The following is a 19,970-nucleotide window of genomic DNA, read 5'->3' as shown; positions in this document are numbered from 1 at the left end:
CTTCTTAGCTTGGCTCTTATTCTATTGCCCTTGCGTTAACGGTACCATAACCTATCTGAACTTTTTGTTAGTACAATAATAGTATTAAGTATTTCTGCAAGACATCAAAGGACCACTAATCTACCTGTAAAAAACATGGCGTCAGGCCTGTTTCTTTGCAGAACTCCGTGGGGCCCCCTGGATCCCAATAATGTATTTTGGTGACTAGGACCCCCAGGGGTTGGGTAACACAGCACCTTGGTCAGTATTTCTGAGCAATTATGTCTATAGACTCTTTGTCTACAAGGACTATAAAGAAAAGGGTAAGTAATTGTCTTCTGTAATGGGGTTAGGAAGAGGGAGGCAGAAAGAGGGGCTAAATGGAGTTTGGACAGCTTATCTTTGGGGCTGTGAGATTTCTCCAGTTTTCATTCACATACCGACTAAACATTAAAAAATACCCACTATGTGCAACACAGTAGTCTAATCAATGAGGATAGCAATGTGTATAAGAGATATATGGTCTCTGTTTTCCAAGAATTAAAATCGAGTGGTTGAGACAAGCATGTGTACAAGTACCTATAAATCAGCATGACAGGGTCGACAGGGAAGGAAAGGTAATAAGTAGACAAGAGAAGAGAAATGAGACATTTTAGGCTGAGGGCACAGTCTATTTTCATGGAAAAGAGAGAATGCATTAGAGAAATAGTGCAGGTGGAGTATTATATGATCAGTGGAATGGTGGTGGCCTTTGGGAGAAAATATTCATACATGTATGATCACATATATATGACTATATATAAAAATGATCAATAAATCTATACATGAATAGATACAGCATTAGGAAAAAAGTAGATATATATGAATACGTATAAAAAGTGTGGGTACCTAACTACATCAGGCTTTCCAATGGCCAACAGAGATACAGTGTGGGAGGAAGAAAGCAAGACCTAAAGAGAAAGCTTCTATTAGAGGTGTTGCCTGGTCTCAACATTACAGAGATGACTAGCTTAATTTCAAGGGCCACCACTAAAAACTTGGGCAGGACACTCAGGAATCCAAAGGGGCTTCTGTAGTTAGATGTTGATAGACATGCATCACCTTTCCACCCTAAATAAAATTAAGACGGAAAATTCAGTCTAGACGATAAATGATAAAGAATGTTACACTCCAACTAGAAAGTAGAAATCTCTTTAGAGAGATAATGTGATTATTTACCATGAGGAAGTTTTCCAAAGAAGGTACTAACAAATATAGATTAAAAACGTGTTAATTAATAATCTCGTACTGTCACTGATGTATGGAGTATGAAAACCTTTACTTCTGAGAAAGAAAGAAAGAAAGAAAGAAAGAAAGAAAGAGAAAGAAAGAAAGAAAGGCTTATATTAGAGATCTGTAAAGGATGAGGTCTATGATCATGAGCCACTGGGTTTGGGCGTTTAGCCTGAAGCAAAGCTCATATGGATAAGCATCTGCCTGAAGGCAGTGCAGCAACCCAGTCATGAACGTACTGAGGAATCTGAGGAGGCCTGAAATGGAAATGAGCCTTCAGAACTCCAGACGCAGTCAGTCTTAGGTCATCGTCTTCCACCTGCAGCCCCTGCTGTATTCTTTCTTTAAAATTGTTTTTTAACGTTTATTTTTTGAGAAACAGAGACGGGTGCGAGCAGGGGTGGGGGGGGCAGAGGGAGAGGGAGACACAAATCTGAGGCAGGCTCCAGGCTCCTAGCTGTCAGCACAGAGCCCGACCCGGGGCTCGAACTCACAGACCGTGAGATCATGACCTGAGAGGAAGTCAGTTGCTCAACTGACCGAACCACCCACGTGCCCCGCCCCCGCTGTATTCTTGTGCACAGGATGAAATCCTGAGGACCATCATGAAGCATCTGAAAGCATTATGGGCTAAGTGGATTATTTTCATTACCTGATCTATTAAATAATCTCCAACCTGAATTTGTGAGTGTCTCTTCCTTGTTACTAATTTCTTAAGTGACAGGGCTCCCTGGTAGTTTTCACTAGAAAATGCCCAGGCTGAGGAGTTTTCAACATCATGAGAATCATCCTAATTTTTATTTTTTAATTTGAGTCCTTTTTATTTCTTTTTGTTTCTCTGCTCCTCACAATTAACCACAGGAAATAGTGATGCAGATTTTATGAATTTATGAGTAGCTTCTAGGCACGGTAAAGGGGCAAGAGAAATATCATTAAAGAGTTAATGTAAAGGGAATAGAGGCTTCTTCTAGCAGGAAAAGGCCCTGTTGTTGGCTAGCCAAATGTGACAATGTAAAGGTGAAATAAAAATGATGATGTTTTATAAGACTCGCCTCAAGACAACTGCTCAATCTCTAAGCAATCATTCCCCAATCAGATTTGAAAATTTCACGTGGAAATTCCCTCTAATTCCAGATGGTCTGTGCCCACTAGCAGAACAACCAGTGGTTTGCAGTAAGCCCTGCAGTAAGTGGGATTCAGCCAGCAGAATGACATCCCTCTTAATCTTTGTCTTCTCTGGCTTTTCTCAGGGAGAAATCATTATCTTTAGAGATATCAGAGCAGAATTTGAGTCAGTTTGTGTTTCTAAAGGCAAAGAAGAATTTGTGTATGTGTGTGTGTGCGTGTGTGTGATTTATGAAACACAACAAACTCTTACAGATGCTTTTGTATAGACTGTTGCTGAAAGTTATACTATCTTAAGCCAAATTTGTGCACCAACCTCTCATCCGATTCTTTCAATATCTTGCTCTCCTCGGCATCTGGGAAACTGTCCTGGCCGGCCACCACTGTGTTGCTGCTGGAGGTGGTTCCTGCAGGTAGGATTAGAAGAAAGACACTTAGGGGAAAAGAAATGTAGTGGGAGGGTTGAGCCCAGGTCTCAAGTAATTACAGTGCAGGATTTCCTATAAAATCTCATGTTTGAAAGATTCCTTACATCTTCTGTACAATCTCAGACATTCTAAACAACCTTCCAAGCCCACACCACTGAAATGGGAGAATCCCAGACATCTGTTACGGTCAAACCAAATTCCTTAGCTCTCCGATAAAGTGAGGCTACAACATTCTTGAAACCCTTTCTTCCTGACCACTTAGGTAATGAGCTTATTTATAGCGGCTGGCCCTGCTGTTGGCTGCTTTCACATTTCTGGGGCCGGGAGTTATTAAACTAACGTTAGTGAAGCAAGTCCAAGTACCTAGAGTTTCTGATCCCTGGGCTACTGCTTCTCGGTAAGAACACATTCTGGCAGCAGGTGCAGGGCAAACAGAGGGCATAAGAGACCAAGGGACGAGAGAGATTTGAAGGCAGTTATGATATTAGGAAAATCAAAGGGAAGCCGGCTTCAAGGAACTTGAGGAGGGTGTTATCTGTTTCACAAAATGAGGCTGAGAAGCCAATTTATTAGAAGTGATAATACTGTTGAGGGAGCATTTGAGCTAATCCTGGGAGATTACTGGCCAAGAAAATTCCACAGACATAAGAAGGAAGGTCCAGAAATGAGATTCCCAAGGGACTGCTGTGTCCTGCCTGGGATCAGTCTGAAGTGCAAAGCTCTGTGGCTTACCAAGTCCCTGACTGATGGTCATCCTTACAAATGGATTTCATTAAACTCACGATGCTCTTAGGAGTCTCAGCTATTCTTTAAAAAAAAAAAAAAAAAAAAAACAAACTTTTTTTTTTTTAACATTTATTTATTTTTGAGAGACAGAGGGAGACAGAGCATGAGAGGGCAGAGAGAGAGGGAGACCCAGAATCTGAAGCAAGCTCCAGGTTCTGAGCTGTCAGCACAGAGCCCAACGTGGGGTTTGAACTCATGAACCACGAGATCATGATCTGAGCTGAAGTCAGATGCTTAACGGACTGAGCCACCCAGGCACCCCAGGAGTCTCAGCTATTCTTAAGCCATCTCTTAAATGAAAGTTTAAACAGGAATAAGAAAAAGCAATACACACACACACACACACACACACACACACTCTCTCTCTCTCCTTTCCATTCAGTGTTCCGGGTAGAGGAAAATCCAGGGATCCAAGACAAGATGTCCACCCAGCTGCCCTTCCCCTACCAGAGGCTGCCGCAGAGGCCTTGCTGCTGGCCGCAAAGCGGTAGAACGGCGGGTTGTCACAGTGCTGGACGATGGGATTCACGGGCTCCGTCTGTTGCAGCTCAAAGAGAAGCTCTTCCATGGTTTGAATGGTGTTGTTACGGCACAAGTATATGGCCACCTTTTTGATCTGAGAAGAAACATGGGACACAGGATGTTTTCCAGAGCCTCGCCCGCAAGAATGCTAGACTGTAAGCTGTTCCCTTCCATGAAAGCATCATCCCCAGAGCTACCACCCCGATAGCTGAACTTCATGGTCTCCCAGCACGAATCGGAGTGTCTGGATTAAAATTCGCCTCCCTTTATACGCATGTCTGATAGGAGTGCGTGTCAAAGACTTTCCCTTCCCTAATGGCCGAGTTTACAAAAGCTGCTTTTGGGGCACATGAATTCTCCCTAAGCTGAAAACTTGCATCTAAAGCCTTATCTAGAAAGCATTTTATTTATACAAACCATGGGGAAAAACGGCTAGTGATTTTTGTTTAGACAAGGAGTCCAGTCCCTTGCTAATCTCTTCTTCCCTAGAAACTAATGAGTTTTGGTTGTTGGTATGGTTTTAAATCTAAAAACTAACTCTGGATTAAAGCTCTGTCTGATTGTAGCCCTCATTGTCAAACCTGAGGCCGATGCTGGTGTGGCTTCGAAACAACGGGCAGCCAGAAAATCTCTCAGAAAAACAACCAGCACACAAATGCCAGTTGAGTTATGGTTTTAAAAATGCTGTTGTTTTGGGCGCCTGGGTGGCTCGGTTGGTTAAGCGTCCAACTTCGGCTCAGGTCATGATCTCATGGTTCATAAGTTTCAGCCCCGTGTCGGGCTCTGCACTGACAGCTCAGAGCCTGGAGCCTGCTTTGGATTCTGTGTCTCCCTCTCTCTCTGCCCCTCCTCTGCTTGTGCTCTGTCTCTCTCAGTCTTAAAAATAAACAAAACATTAAAAAAATTTTAAAAAATGCTGTTCTTTTATTGACCGTATCATCTTCAAATACAAACACTAAATATTACATATCTCCGGAAGATTTCTCTCTACCTATTTCTCTCCTCCCACCTACATTTGAAGAGAAACACCTGGAAACTCAAGATGTAAGAGCATCAAGATGTACACACAAAACATCTTTATGAGTAATAACATGATGCTTTGCTGAGTTTCTCTTATGTGGTGGGTCTAATTTTTATAGAAGGTAGCTTTTAGTAACTGTTAGGAAAATATCCACCGCTTAATTCATACATTTCTGGGTCCAAAGGCTTAGAAAGAGGATGACAGAGGGGTCACTGAGACACTGACTGTCGCCTGCTTCTCGGGGGACAGAAGGAAACTTTTATGTAATACCTAGATGAGCTCCTAGGAGATTAGCAGGACTGACAGAAGTTGACCTTCCCATTTTACTCGGTGCAGAGAGCACAGTCCCACTGGCAGCTGCAAATACAATGGACAGGAGCAATGACTCCAAGGGTGAGGGACGCTTACGTAGGGCAAGAGAAGCGTGTCACTGCTCACGCCACACAGGCTGATCAGGAACTGCAGGGTGATCCTCAGGTTGTTGGTCCATTTCTCGTTGTTGGCTAAAGCATTCCAAGCATTTTCCATTTCTGGTCCAGGAACTTCGTCTCCATACTAGAACAAACAAGATAAAAACCGGCCCAGGAGACGTGGGGGAAAAAAAAATGTCAGGAGGCAGAACGTTTGAGGAAAAGTTGTTATAAGGGTCATGGCCATCTCGAAATCCTACGGAGGGGGAGACGTGGCCACTCCTCAGCAAGATGCCATTTTCCAGCCATTTATAATGCACATACTTGTTCTCATGATTTCTAGTATGTTAGCGTTATCATTTGTATGCATATTATTACTTTTAAAAATTGTGGGAAGATGCACATAACGTACGTTTTTAAGCATACAGTCCAGTGACATGAAGCACCTTCACCCCCGTCCATGCCCTATTTGTGTGACTTTTCACAATAAGTGCCACTTGCCCCGAGTTGGGAGCACAGGGCTTGATTAACCCGCGGGTTTTCCTGGATGACAGAGCCGTGTTACCGAGGCCCGTTTCCTCCGAGTTTACCTTGGCCGTCATGTACATGAGGTTATTCAGGACCAGTGACGTAGCTTCCGGGGAGCCCCAGCCACTCCCTCTCAGCCCGTGTGAAGTGGGCACTTCTCCTTCCCGGTCCTTGACGTCATCGTCTGGGCTGCTGGGGCTTGATCCCGGGAGGAGGAGCCTGCTGTCCACCAGCTCGATGTTGTGCAGCCAGGGCAGCAGGTAGGTGAGCATGATCTGACGCCCGTTTGGGTGTGTCGTGGGAAATCGCTGGCTTACCTCTGGAGAGAGTGGCAGTGACCAAGGGCCACATGTTATCTCATCAAAGTAAATATAGATCTTAACACCAACCGACAGATCGGACGGTGACTTCAGTTTACAAAGCATTTTCACGTATACAGCAGCTCCTCCAGGCCGCAAGATCTTACAACTGAGGCTCGCCCTCAAGCCTCTCGCCCCTGGTGCTCTGCGGAGGCTCGTGGGAGCGCACAGGGGGGAAAGCCTGGGCTTGGTCAAAGTGGACTGGGGTGGAAGGCCTCATGAGTTCACACCCACTGCTACGGACGACGTGTATCAGAGCGCACAAAACAAGGGGCTCGGAATCAGAAGGACACGTGATGAGGTCCCAGCGGCTCCGCATTACCAGCAGCATGAAATTCTGTGTTAGTTATTTAACCTCTCTGTTCCTCAGCTTCCTCATCTATACAATGGGACCACATAGGTGGTTTGGATCCAATCCCATGGTCTTTTAAAAGATATAAGGTATAGTATATGCTCAACACAGTGCTGGTCATCTAGGAGGCTCTTAATAAACCGTGGCTAGGATTCTTATAACAATTACTGTCTTTCCACTATACCAACATTGCACCACGTGTCTTCTATGAACTCTCAGCTGTAAAAGTGAGAACGAAGCCACTCCGTGGACTCATGTTTGCGGCATCAACCTGAAAACTGCCAACTGTGTGGAAGCTGTGCGCTCAGTGTCGCACTTCATTTTATGAAATAAATGATTCGAAATGGTAAAACGGTGCATCCAGTCCAGTGATTTCAGCACTCTTTTCTCTGAGAGCATTTTGCACTGTTTCACTGCCAGTAGCATTTAATTTTATGACCTGAATAAGCTTTCTCCGGAAATAAAAGCACAGCATTACCTATCTGCTGCAAGCTGCTTGCCATCTTTTATTTCTAACATCTAGAGGAGAAACGGTTTGATCCTAAGGGAAATTCGCGAGCATGGTCTGATGCACTTGTTATTATCCAGTGTGGCACGTAATCTCATTTGGAGAGTTTTTGGCTGCTAAACAATAGAACAACACAGATGCCAGGAATTAAACCAAGATAATCCACTAGATCCCTGAGACAGTAGCTTTAATTGATTTGGCCCTTTTTCCAAAAATTGTAATTTTTCTATGGTGAACACTACGAACATATTTAATGCTGTGCTGCAATAATCAGGGTGAACAGTTATGTTTTACATTGTTTAAAATTTCAAAACTTACTTAATTTCGAAACTTTACGGATGTGACAACTGATATCATGAACTTGTCTGACACATAGTCAGATCCTTAGAAAACTGGAACACTTATCTATTCAACATACTGGGCCTTTTCTAGGTCAAGCCACTGTGCTAGGCACTACGGAGCCAGCAAGGATTCAAGATTCAGTTCCTGTCCCTGAAGAGGAGGCTCTGAGACAGGTGGCTCTGGAGCAAGGTAGAAAGTGACAAATGACACAGAAAGGAACAAACAAGAGTGCTCTAGGGGTTCAGTGGAGAAAAAGGACTTCTGGCTACAAAGATTCACTTGCATGGCAAAAAAACTACAGGTAAGACCTTGGATTGCGAGTAACTTGCTGAGTGTTCTGCAAATTTCTAATAAATTTTAACTCAATAAATGAGCGACGTCTTGCAATATGAGTCGTACATGATGCCGAATGGCACATGATCACAACTGAGCCAATGGTTCTCCTAATTTGCTTTGATATACAAGTGCTTTGGATTATAAGCATGTTTCTGGAATGATTTATGCCCGCAAACCAAGGTTTTATTGTATTTTAACTTGACTAGGAAGGACTGAGACTTTGGAGAGGAATAAATCCTTCCAGTGGGAGGGACAACTGCCATTAAGAATACTTGTCGTCTTTTAACAGTGGCAAAGAAACCTATTGTCTTTTTTGTAGCCATGATTAGTTTGTAGCCATGATTAGCTTCTAACACATCACATAATTTGCTTATTTATGATGCTTATTGCATCTTGTCTGTCAGATGTAAGGTCAGATGGGGGTGTGTGTGTGGGGGGAAAGTCTGTCTAAAGTATCCCACACACCTAGATCAGGGCCAGGATTGTAGAGATCTTTCTAAAGGGAAAAGAGGATGAAAAAATGCCACAGACATGGAAACAACTCCCATTCACCCCTCCAGAAACAAACTTAAAAAATGTGAGACGATGTTAGCGGGCTGCTACGTACATTTTCCGGCTTCTGTGGGAGGGCCCTGAGCAACTTGCCTGGCTACTTACAAGGAATTAACTCATCTGAAATTACAGGCAATAAAACTCTCACCACAGGGTTTTCAGTAGTAAAAACAGTAAAAGTGAGAGCTAGAAATCTCTGTAACCTCATTTTTCCACGTCATTAAAAAAAAAAAAAAAAAAAAGCTATTCCTCATAAATCAAAATAGCCGAAAGGTTAATTCTTGAAAAGGTAGACTGAACCTGCTTGCAACTCATTGTACGAGCTTCTTTTGTTCTTAAACTTGCAGTACTATTTACTTCCTCTCCCCTGATTTGTCCACCCTGTTACCAGCTTCTTCCTCTCAGCCAATAAAGCTCCAGTCCTGCTCCCCCTCAGGCTCTGCATCTGCTCCATCCTCTCGTTCCTTCCTTCTTTCCCAGCCAAGCCACTGAGACCTGGCTTCTGCTGCTACTTCTCCATGGAAACGATTGACAGTTACCAGTAATTGTGAATCGTGAACTGGGAAGTCCAGAGGGTAATGTTTAGATCTTACCTCCTGGGAGCTCCAGTCAAGGCTGTGGACTGCTCACCTCTGAAATCCGTTCTTCTCTAGGTTTCCATGAAGTTCACTTTCTAGGTGTTCTCCTTCCTCTCTGAATGGGCCCCTATCCCCGTCTGTTCCCTCACTCTTTCTGGGCCCAGACCTTAGAAGCTGGGTGTCTGGGTGCGTTCTTGAGCCCTCTGTGCTCTCTCCACTCATGGTCACATCTGCTCTCTTGGGTCTACCCCTTCTATTCCTCAATGAGTCACTAGCAGCGGCCCTCCCTTCACACCAGTCTGTCTCTACATAGGAATGTCTGACAGACACCTACACTCAACATCCCTGGCTGAGCTCATGATCTCTGCCTTGCCTTACCTCTCCTTTTCCGTGGATTGGCTCTCAAGGTAGGGTCCTCACCCCCTACCTCCCAGATACCATCCCAGGGATTGCCCTCTGTCTACCCTGCCTGGTAGCTCTTGACTCTGGGCTCCCCTTTCCACCCTCCTGGACTTAGTTCAGGCCTCCGTAATTTCCTGTGTGGACCACCGTCATTTTTCCTCAGCTGATCTTCTTTGTTTAGACTGGATGTTCTTTTATCCACTCTCCACACTGCAGCTGGTCTTTCTAAAATGCATTCTGATCTTGTCCTCCTCCCTTCTTGTTTTAAGCTGATCAGTGGCTTCCAGAACCCCAGCAGCTTGCTTGGATGCCCTTCCTATTCCCAGGGCTCTGAGGGTTTCAAGGAACACCTAGAGATAAGTGGCCTACAAACTCCTTAGGGTGCAATACAAAGCCTTCCAAGATTTGACTTCTACCTCTCTGTCTGTCCATGACCATCTATAACTTCCCCTGTCCTTGCCTGTTATGTTAGCCAAACCGACCAACATATAATTTCTCAAATACAGCACGTTATTTTAAACCTCTAGGTCAATGCATGTGCTATTTTCTCAGTCTGTAATACCCATCTACTTGCCATCTGTAATGTCAACTACTTGTTTGCTTTGCAAATTTCTACTCCTCTTTCCAACTGCAGCTGAGACACCAACTTCTCTGGGAAGTCTTGCCTGATACTCCTGGTCCAATAATTGATTATCCCCTTATCTTCCATCTCATACACAGAATGTGCTTTTTTTTTTTTTAATTGTGCTTGCTGCCCTGTATCCCACTAACCATATGATTACACATCTTTCTTTATTATTAGACTATGACCCATTGATGGAAGAGACACTCTTTTATTTACATCTGTGTTCCTATGACCCAAACACAGTGTCTGGCATATAGCTAGCACTCGAATCTTGGTTGACATGAATAAGATTAAATTTTAGTTTTCCAAGAAGAGAACCAGTTCATCAAGAAGGCTTTTCTGGAGTCCCTCCACTGTTGCAGGCACGAGGCAAGGATATGACTAACTCTGCTGCAGATGGATGGAGAGGTTCTCACGGTAGAAGCAGATTTTCAATTAGGTCTTAAGGAAGAGTGGAGTTAGGGAGAGGGAGAGAAGGGCCATTTCCAGCAAAGGGAAGAGCATGCACAAAATCAAGGATTTACAAAATGGCCTGCGATGTAAGGGATCAAGTGAAATGGAAGCAGAAGGTTCCTGGATGAAAAGGTGGAAAGCAAGGAAGTTTGGAAGAGGAGTTTTTTGGTTTTTTTGTTTTTTGTTTTTTTTTTAAATAAGTGAAGGCGTTCCTGTTATTTAACGTCTCTAAGCCTCAGCATCTCGTCCGTAAAATAAGAAGGATGATTATGGTGGTAGGGGTGGTGGTGGTAATTCCACACCAGGACGAGGCTAATTGCTTGGCTTTTATCAGCTTATTTTAATCGTTGCACCCTCTCAGGTAGTTATTACTGCAGATAAGGAAACAGAATTTAGAGGTTCTGTGACTTGCCCAAGGTCAAACAACCAGTGAATGGCAGGATCAGGGATGAACCCCGGCTGTCAAGCCCAGAGCCCCTTTCTAACCGGTACTCGTGGGGCTGTAGAAATCAAATGATAAAGGAAGTGTACATAAAGTGCTTAGTATAGAGCATGCCATATATTAACAACCCAACAGATGGAAGCTGTTATCATCAGCAGCTATTTTTAGGGCAGCTAGGGAGAGACGTTTGAGTGGAGGAATGCTAAGCATATTTGGTTTTATGTAGCAGGTGGATTGCACTGTTGAGGACCTCATGCAGGGGATGCTGGGACAGGAATGGAAGATTATGGCCTTGCCCTTCCCTTTCCGCCATCTTTGAGCCCACTGGGAACAGGCCTCCTAAAATAACAAAAGTGTCTGGAAGGCGGTGGCCCAAGGCCATCTTTTCTGGTAATACTAGGGGTCGCCGGAACCAGAGGAAACACACAACTCTTCTTAAATTTAAGGTGTTTATGCTTGAGTTGTAACTGAATTCTATCTAGGCAAGAGATACTCGTATGCATACAAAGCAAGGAACAACACAGCGACTCCTAGTGGCAAACCGAACAAGCCCAGAATAATCTGGGGAAAGGTAACTCTTGCTCATGGAAAGAGCAGCATGGTTCATGCCAAATTCCGAAGCAGCCTTCCTGCTAAGACCACTGGACACAGAATCCATGTGATGCTGTTCCCCTCAAGGATTTAAACTTATTGAAAAGTAAGTGAGCAAAAGCATAGGTTTGTTCTCTTGTAAAAAAAATAAAATAAAGGGAAGATTACTTTGTGCAGAAATGATCACACAGGTCATTGCATGGTACCTGAGAAGAGTGGGAGGGTGAGCTCGGGGTACATCCTGGCCAGTTCACATGACAAGAGGGCTAGTGACACACTGTAGAGGGGTGGCAATGGGCCGTGCGTTCCATAGAGAATACTTCCGGGTCTCTGTTCAGCGACCTTCTTTGAGTATACAAAGAGCTTTGCTTCAAGGATCTACAAAGAGGTAGGAAAGTGAGACACGGTATGAAAAAACATTGGCTGGCTGTCTCAGGAGTATTTATATTTAATCAAGTTTCATAGTAACAAAACAAATGAATGCGTTTTAATATAGTATTGAAGGTAAAGCATCAGTTAGCTCCTGTGTTCACAGAAGATTATATAATTGTTTTCTACTTTTCATATCCGCCAGTGATATACAGGAATAAGCAGCAATCCAGTTATCAACTACCCTTTCTATTTTTCTGTGCTCAAGGATGGAAGTTTGTATGTAAGTAAGTGATACGTGCCTGCATGAGCTGCATGGAGATTTCATAAATCTCTCTGTTGGTGTCAGAGGCCTTGAATAGAACAAGGTTTAACAATGTCACTATGTCGAAGGGATAGTTCCTAAAACAAAAACCAAAAACCAATCAGCATAGTTTACACGACAGGCTGGTTAACAATCATGATAACATTGATTCATGTTAACAATCATGATAACATTGATTCATGATAACATAATCATGATTCTAGGTGACAACTGACCTCAGTCACACTTAATAATGACACTTTCATGCCCATTTGGGCATTTCCTCTGCCCCTCATTCTTTTGCTGTTTATTAGAAAAAGGGAAATGGCTCTATTTTTGTTTAAAATTCAATATTGTTGCACCCAGATAAATGAACACACAAAAATCTATCTCACGTAAATAGATTTTAATGATAACCAAATAAGAATGGAAAGAACAGAAGGTATCTCTACATTTCTCAGTAGCTCACTGATTTAACATTTTCATTCAATCCATTTAAATGTAGTAAACACCCAACATATACCAGGAACAATTGTACAGTACTAGCGATACTAAGTTAGTAAGGCCGATCTGTTCCTTTAAGGGAGACTTGGTGTTTAGTTGGGGAGATAATCTATACCATCTAGTTATGATGGGAGTAGCCACAGCATGCTAGACAATCCTGATGAGGGATATCTACACCAGACTTGGTGTTAGGGAAGGCTTTTCTAAGGAGGAAACAAGTAAACTGAGCTCTGAAGAACCAGGAGACATTAGCCAGGCTATGGAAGGGGTCATATGGGGGAGTGTTCTAGGCAGAGACAACTGCATTTTGAAAGATTACGAGAATGAAATGGGAAGATCCCTTCTGTAAAGGAAAGAATTCTGTGTAGCAGACTGAGTGAAAGAAGATGGGACTAGGGTGGTAGGTGGGCTCAGAAGCTTATGAACTTCATCCTAAAAGTTATGGAGATCCTACAGGATGTTCAGTAGGGGAGTGAGGCAATGACACTGATTTTGAAGAACCACTCTGAGTTTTGCATGGAGAAGGAATTTGTAGGGGGGGTCGATATTGGGAGCTGTTACCATAGTCCAAAGGGGAACTGATGAGGGTTTGAATTAGGGCAGTTATGGTAGAGACAGAAAGGAGGGGATAAGATCTAAAAACTACAAAGGAGATAAAATCAGCAGGATTTGGCAATTGATTGTATGCATGGGATAGGAGCTTGGGGGTGGAGGCAGAAACACAGGGAGTAGGTTATGTGGCAATTAGCAGTATAATCAAAAAGAAAATGGAGCTGAAATTCATTTCATTTTCTTGCTATACAATACTCTTTAAAGATTACTTTTTTTTTTTTTGCTGTGTGTTTTTGCTTATAGTGGAAAAGAGATCATGAATAGAAAACCCTTGATAAGATAAACAATTAGGGAATAGTTCATAGCTAGTGAGTGACTGACATTTATTTTGAGGCAAACTTCAGAAAGCAGAAGATGGCTTGGGGGTGAAAAAAGGATATTTTCACTTCTTGTTTTTGATATTACTCAAGCTTAATTTTTTATCTTACTACTCACACATGAATACAACTTTCTTTAATTTAATAGAATTTAATTTTAATTTTTTAAGGTTTATTTATTTTTGAGAGAGAGTGTGAACAGGAGAGGGGCAGAGAGAGAGAGACACAGAATCCAAGGCAGGCTCCAGGCTCTGAGCTGTTAGCACAGAGCCCAAAGTGGGGATCAAGCCCGCGAATCACGCGATCGTGACCTCAGCTGAAGTCAGACACCCAACCAACTGAGCCACCCAGGCATCCCAATACAACTTTCTTTTAAGATTCAAGCAACACCTAGAGCCAGAAGATCTGTTCTGAAGATGGTTCACTCATAGGGCTGGCCAGTTGGTGCTGGCTGTTGCTAAGTACATAGAATAAAATGTGGAAATGCCCATTTCCTTTCTCTCCCCCACTGTAAGAGCCACTCACCCTTTTCTAAGTGTACATATAAATATGTGCCTCTAAGTACCCCTCCCCATTACACAGGATTTTAAACATAAATGTGATTATATTACCTATGCGTATTATTTGGAGATTAACTTTTTCAATGAATGAGGCTTATCTCAGTCTACTTAACAGCTGCCCAGGATTCCGTAGTATGGTCATACCATCAATAACCAATCTTGCCGTGGATGCTGTGGTTTGCCACCTCGATCCCCCTTTCAGGACTGAGGCATTCAATCTTCCAGCTAACACTGGAGGTTGAGATATCGGGCTGAACTGCCTTCAGCCAAAGAGGTTTGCCTAGGCCAACTTTGTGCCAATTCCCAGCAGCAGCCCCTGTGGCACTGGCTGAGGTCTCTTTTCCTCTGCCCAGGCCTACTTCCTTCATTTCCCCATAGATGTTGATTCCAAGGGCATTCCCTAATAAATGTCCTACACTCACATCTTCACCTCAGAGTCTGTTTCCTGAGGAATGCAATCTTTGACACGCATTAACAGACCCTTCAAGGTTATTTTCATTTTTTCACTGTTATAATGTCACAGACTCCAAATGTGCAAGTATTTCTTTAGAACAGATTTCTAGAAGAGGTAATGCAGGATCAAAGGAAACATTTAAAATGATAGCAGATATTGCCATATTGCCCTCTAAATGGCCTTACTAATTTGCACTCCAAAGTGATTACTTTTCTAGAACTTGTATTTTTATTTATTTAAAAAATCTTATTTATGTATTTATTTTTTATTTTGAGAGAGAAAGAGACAGAGAATGAGTGTGGGAGGGACAGAGAGAGAGGGAGAGAATCCTAAGCAGGTTCCTTGCTGTCAGTGCAGAGCCCAATGTGGGGTTTGACCTCACGAACCGTGAGATCATGACCTGAGCCGAAATGCAGAGTCAGATACTTAACTGACTGAGCCACCCAGGTGTCCCTAGAACTGTTATTTTTAAATAAACACAAAAAGCATGAGGTTGGTTTGTCAGATGAGAAACCGGGGAAAGCCTCCCACATGATGGCGGTGAGGACAACGAAGAATGATGAGTAACATTTATGTTATGACCTGCCTGCTCTGTGCTGGTTACTCTGCCAAGGCCTTTACCTAGATTTGCTACTTAATCTTCACAACAAGCCTGTGAGGCTTGGAGAAGTTAAGCATTTGACCAAGTTCATGTACAAGTGGTGGGGCCCAGACTGCATCCTGGATAAGTCTGACTCCAAAGAATTAACTTATCCACAATGCTATCAGCCTCCGAGACAGCCTCCAATTGCACATTTCATTTGGAGTTCTAACAAACTATAAGATCTGGAGCTATGAAACTAGAAAGAAAGCTCTGTGAGCCCCACAGCGGCAGAGATGTCTTACCTATATTGCTGTCCCTGTGACTAAGATTTAACATATATGCATCTTTATATAAAATAATACTGGATAATATTGCTGGATCATTGGGGATTTAAAGGCAGGAAAAGGGAAGGGAAAGCCTCCCTCCTATGCAGGGCTATGCACTTGACCATGTACTCAGGGCATTCAGTTAACTGCTTAGGGCTGAGCTATGGAACGTATGGAAAACAACATTGAAAGAAATAACACATAAGAAAATGAAAGAAACCTAGGGATGGAAAAAATTAGAGAGATCTCAAATGAGTGAAGGAGGACAAATAAAACATTTGTACTGAAATGTTTAAAATAGTCTTAAGGGATATTTTGGTTAAGTGTCCGACTCTTGATCTCGGCTCAGGTTATGATGTCATGGTTCAGTAGATTGAGCCCCATGTTGGACTCCGGGCTGACAGCGCAGAACCTGCTTGGGATTCTCACTCTCTGCCCTTCTGCTACTGACACAGGCGTGTGCACACACACACACACACACACACACTCCCTCTCTCTCAAAATAAATAAATAAACTTTAAAACAGGCTTTCACTATTAAATTATTCAACAAAGGCAGTGGAAAGGTAAAAGAAAAAGACAGCTGTGGTCTGGAATAAAAATCAAGTTGTAAAATAAATATGAAAGGAGGATATTGTTCAGAAAGTGAACCAAAAAATAAAACTGTTCCCCGCCCCCCCCCCCCCCCCAATCTAGAAGAGAGGAGATTTTGAAGAATTTGGGAACCAGCCACCAGTTCTGGCTTATGTAGGACTAAATGACAAAGTTCCGGATAACTTTGAGGTATTCTGGAGAGAAACACATTTTATGAGTTGGTGGAGGGGATTATATCATAGCTTTCTGCTTCCAATAGCTATTGAATAATCAGAGTGTTAACAGAGTGCTTACTATGTGCTAGGCCTACATAGGTCAAGCGATTGGTTTTGAACTTCACAAACATCTCTTATGCTCAGATATACAGATCTATGTGTAAGGAGTTGATCAGATACACTGTAATTTATTTACTCATTCCCCTATTCACAGTCTTTAGGTTTTCATTGTTTTAAAATACAGCAGTAAGCACACCACATGCATTTCTTTCATGGTCGCAATTACCGAGGCTAGCACCTACCATGTTAAAAAAAAATAAAAGATTGGTTTTATTTAATCTTTACCCCAACTGTGCTATTGTTCCCATTTTACAAATGAGTAAGCATTTGTAGTAACTTGCTCAGGAGCACACAGCTTGATTGGAGGCAGAGCTAGAATTCAAACTCAAGACAACACATTTCCTGAGTCCGAATTCCTAAACTCTCTGTTCTCTTGAAATACTCTAGCTGCTGAAACAACCAAACAAGTTTTTGCATCACCAGCTAGGGAGCGTGACTGGGATTCATGACCCATAAGCTTCTCTTGTCTTCCTTGGTAATAGATGATATTCCCTTAAGACACGTGAGACATTTACTTTTAATAATTGAAGTTCGCCAAGCCTGATTTAAATTAGGAAAGGTTGATGAAAAGTTACGGGCAAAACGGACGTACAAACAGCAATGGAAACCAAAACCACCTCCAAAAATAAACCCAACAAAATTCTTTATAAATTAAAACTTTGACCTTCTACATGATTCTAAAACACTTACTAAATATATTTTAGGAGTATGTTGGATGGTAAGAGTAAAAACAATAGAACCCTGCAATCAGTATTTAATTAAAAGTGAAGAGAATTTCATTGAGTTAAGCTAGTAACTGGAAATGACCTCCACTTTTAATCTAAAGCATACTATTTACTTTGATTTAGAACGTTAGAAAGCCATTTAATCTCGTTCTCAATTTCTTTCTCTGTTCCGTACTGATATAATTTGGAGTTGTGGGGAAATTAATAAGAACACACACAGAAGTCAAATAGTTATTTGAATTAATGCTGCCTGACAGCATTTTCTCTTTTCTTTGGTGCTAAATTATAGTACTGAGCGGCATTTAATCATTTTTAATCAAATATAAAACATACTTTATAAAAAATTCTCCAGAATTAATACTATCAGGTCTACCATCACTTTCTACTTTTATCCTCACTTCTCCTGGTCCTATTCAAGATCCATGCTGACTTCTAAATCTCTCAATATCACTAGATACATCAAAATTATAGTTACAGTTTCAGTTTTGAATAGATTCCAGCAAGTTCACAACATATGTACATGCACGCACGCACGCGCGCGCGCACACACACACACACACACACACGAGTCCTCTATAGATAGAAAAGAAATAATGTGAAGAAATATTTTTCCATTATCACAGCTGATGAATAAAGGGATCGACATAATAACCATGCAAAAATGGTTAATTCCCTCTTCTAAAACCAAAGAAAATTTTAATCAAGAGCATTTTTAAAAAATGTTCAATTTTTGAGGTTATTAGGTATTTTATAGTCAATTGTATATTGTTCCTTAGTAAATGAGTCTGCTTATAAACTGTCACATTCCTATAAAAATAAATCCAGCATATGCTCATTTCTATTTGAAAAGGAGGAGGTAATTCTTGACAAGAAAGATTCTTTGCTTTAGAACACGTCTTGTAGGAATTACTGCACAGGTAATTTGTTTGTGAAGGTTAAAATATGACCCACTTTATGTATGACTTTTTAGGAACATATTATTTCATACCATATGATATTTAGTGTTTTTAGAGGCAAACTTGCAGAAAACAAAGCAAAAGCTAAAACATTAGAATTGGTTTCAAAAAAAGTACTGAAAACTTAAGTGCAAAACTTAAGATGTCCAAACAAATCTAGAGGCTTATCTAGACTATGCAGACTGAGAATTTATGGGGAGAGAGAACAAATTTAAGTCACAGCTGAAATTTTAAATTCTGAACGTTTCCCATGGTTACAAATGACACAAGGGTTGGCTACCTTCTTGGCCAACAGATATGCAAAGTTTGTCTAAGAAAGCAGAATAGTTTAGAAGGAGATCTTAAAAAATCTAAACATGGAGAGTTATACGATCTAATATTTTTGTGACTGGAGGTATTACTGAAATCGAGATTATACTGCTAAATTCATAGATATTTATTTGTGTTCCTTAAGGAAAAATACCTAGACTCATTCAGAGGAATGCAGTATAATATTTTATGAGATGGCCACGCAATGAAACAAATTTGACTAGGATGGTTCAAATCCAGTTCACTGGGAGAAAGGCAGCAAAGAGAGGTAACTCGTATTATTTTCATTTTTGTCAAAGGGATCTATGGTCCAAGTCATATTCTAAATATATTTTCTTTTTTTTTCTAAATATATTTTCAAAATCAAAGAGTCATGTGAACAAAAATTTATTTTTAGAATGTCAAAATATCTGAAAATAAAAGCACACTCTGGAGAAAGATTTTTTTTTGGCAAAAAAGTGCTGTTTTGGTAATATTCTATAGGAGTTAAGTATTATTTCATAATGTTAACAGAGCAAAGTAAAATGATATCCAACCAGGCAGCTTAGATTAAATTCATCTGCTGTAACTTTTATAGAGATTAAAGTATATAATAAACATTCTACTACTAAGTTTATAGAAAATGAAAGCTTTAGGTGTGAAATATTATCTACTATCTTTATAAATGAAAGATAAAAATATAAAGAGACACCTCTCTCTTTAAATAGCATGTCCATTTTAAGGTTTATTGAAAGTAGATGTCTCTAATATTCTGTTCTTATTAATTTAGAACAGAATAGGTTGTACTAGGTCAGAATTTGAAACTAATTCACTTTTATTCCCTTCATCTGGTAGCTCAAGATAGCTATTTAAAATGCAACATTTAATTAAAAAGGGAAGTCAATAGTCTATACGAGTCTTTTCAAAAATAAACTTGAGCTGCCATCTCTCACTTTCTAACACATAAGCTCTTTCTTGGGAATAGCTATGCACTTTGTGGTCTTCATTAACCCTTTCATCTTAGCTATGAAATTGTTTCAATGAAATAGTGAAATTATTTCACTCAGTAAATTACAGTGCTGAACAACTTCACTGAGGGACTAATTTATATAACTAAGGAGGGTGGTTTTACAAGCGTAATCTAAGGAACCCACGGTGTCACATTTTGTTTTTTCTTCCTTTCTGAAGTTCTGGCCAAGAGAGAGATAACATTTTAAGGTTGCTTCCTGGATTTAGTTTGGTCTCAGGATGGCTGAAGGGCTTATAGTTCACATCTGTCACAAACATTTCTAGAAATTCCTTTAATGTATCTTGTTTTTCATTTTCAAATTTTGTTCTCATGCTTCACTGTGAATTTCCAGGCAATTAAAAAGATGGATGCTACTACTCCAAATCACTCTTCTGGAGAATGAGAAAAGTCAATGTAGCTGCAG

The 19,970-nt window shown here is 41.2% G+C and overlaps 1 protein-coding gene across 12 annotated transcripts in view; it reads right to left on the bottom strand.

Moving 5' to 3' along the window:
• FRY (FRY microtubule binding protein) overlaps positions 1-19,970 on the bottom strand; it is a 337,838-nt gene that overhangs the window by 78,223 nt on the left and 239,645 nt on the right. For all 12 annotated transcript variants that reach the window (XM_042996220.1, XM_015544523.2, XM_042995799.1 and 9 more), the window contains 6 exons: positions 12,283-12,382; positions 11,818-11,989; positions 6,134-6,390; positions 5,542-5,688; positions 4,038-4,206; positions 2,693-2,783 (listed from right to left, as the gene is read on the bottom strand). In XM_042996220.1, the coding sequence (XP_042852154.1) occupies positions 2,693-2,783; positions 4,038-4,206; positions 5,542-5,688; positions 6,134-6,390; positions 11,818-11,989; positions 12,283-12,382 (936 nt within the window). The remainder of the gene's footprint in view (positions 1-2,692; positions 2,784-4,037; positions 4,207-5,541; positions 5,689-6,133; positions 6,391-11,817; positions 11,990-12,282; positions 12,383-19,970) is intronic.

The sequence above is a fragment of the Panthera tigris genome, chromosome A1 (genome assembly GCF_018350195.1).
Source record: "Panthera tigris isolate Pti1 chromosome A1, P.tigris_Pti1_mat1.1, whole genome shotgun sequence".
In the NCBI taxonomy this organism is placed as follows: Eukaryota; Metazoa; Chordata; class Mammalia; order Carnivora; family Felidae; genus Panthera; species Panthera tigris.
This window is presented reverse-complemented; position numbering and strand designations above follow the sequence as displayed.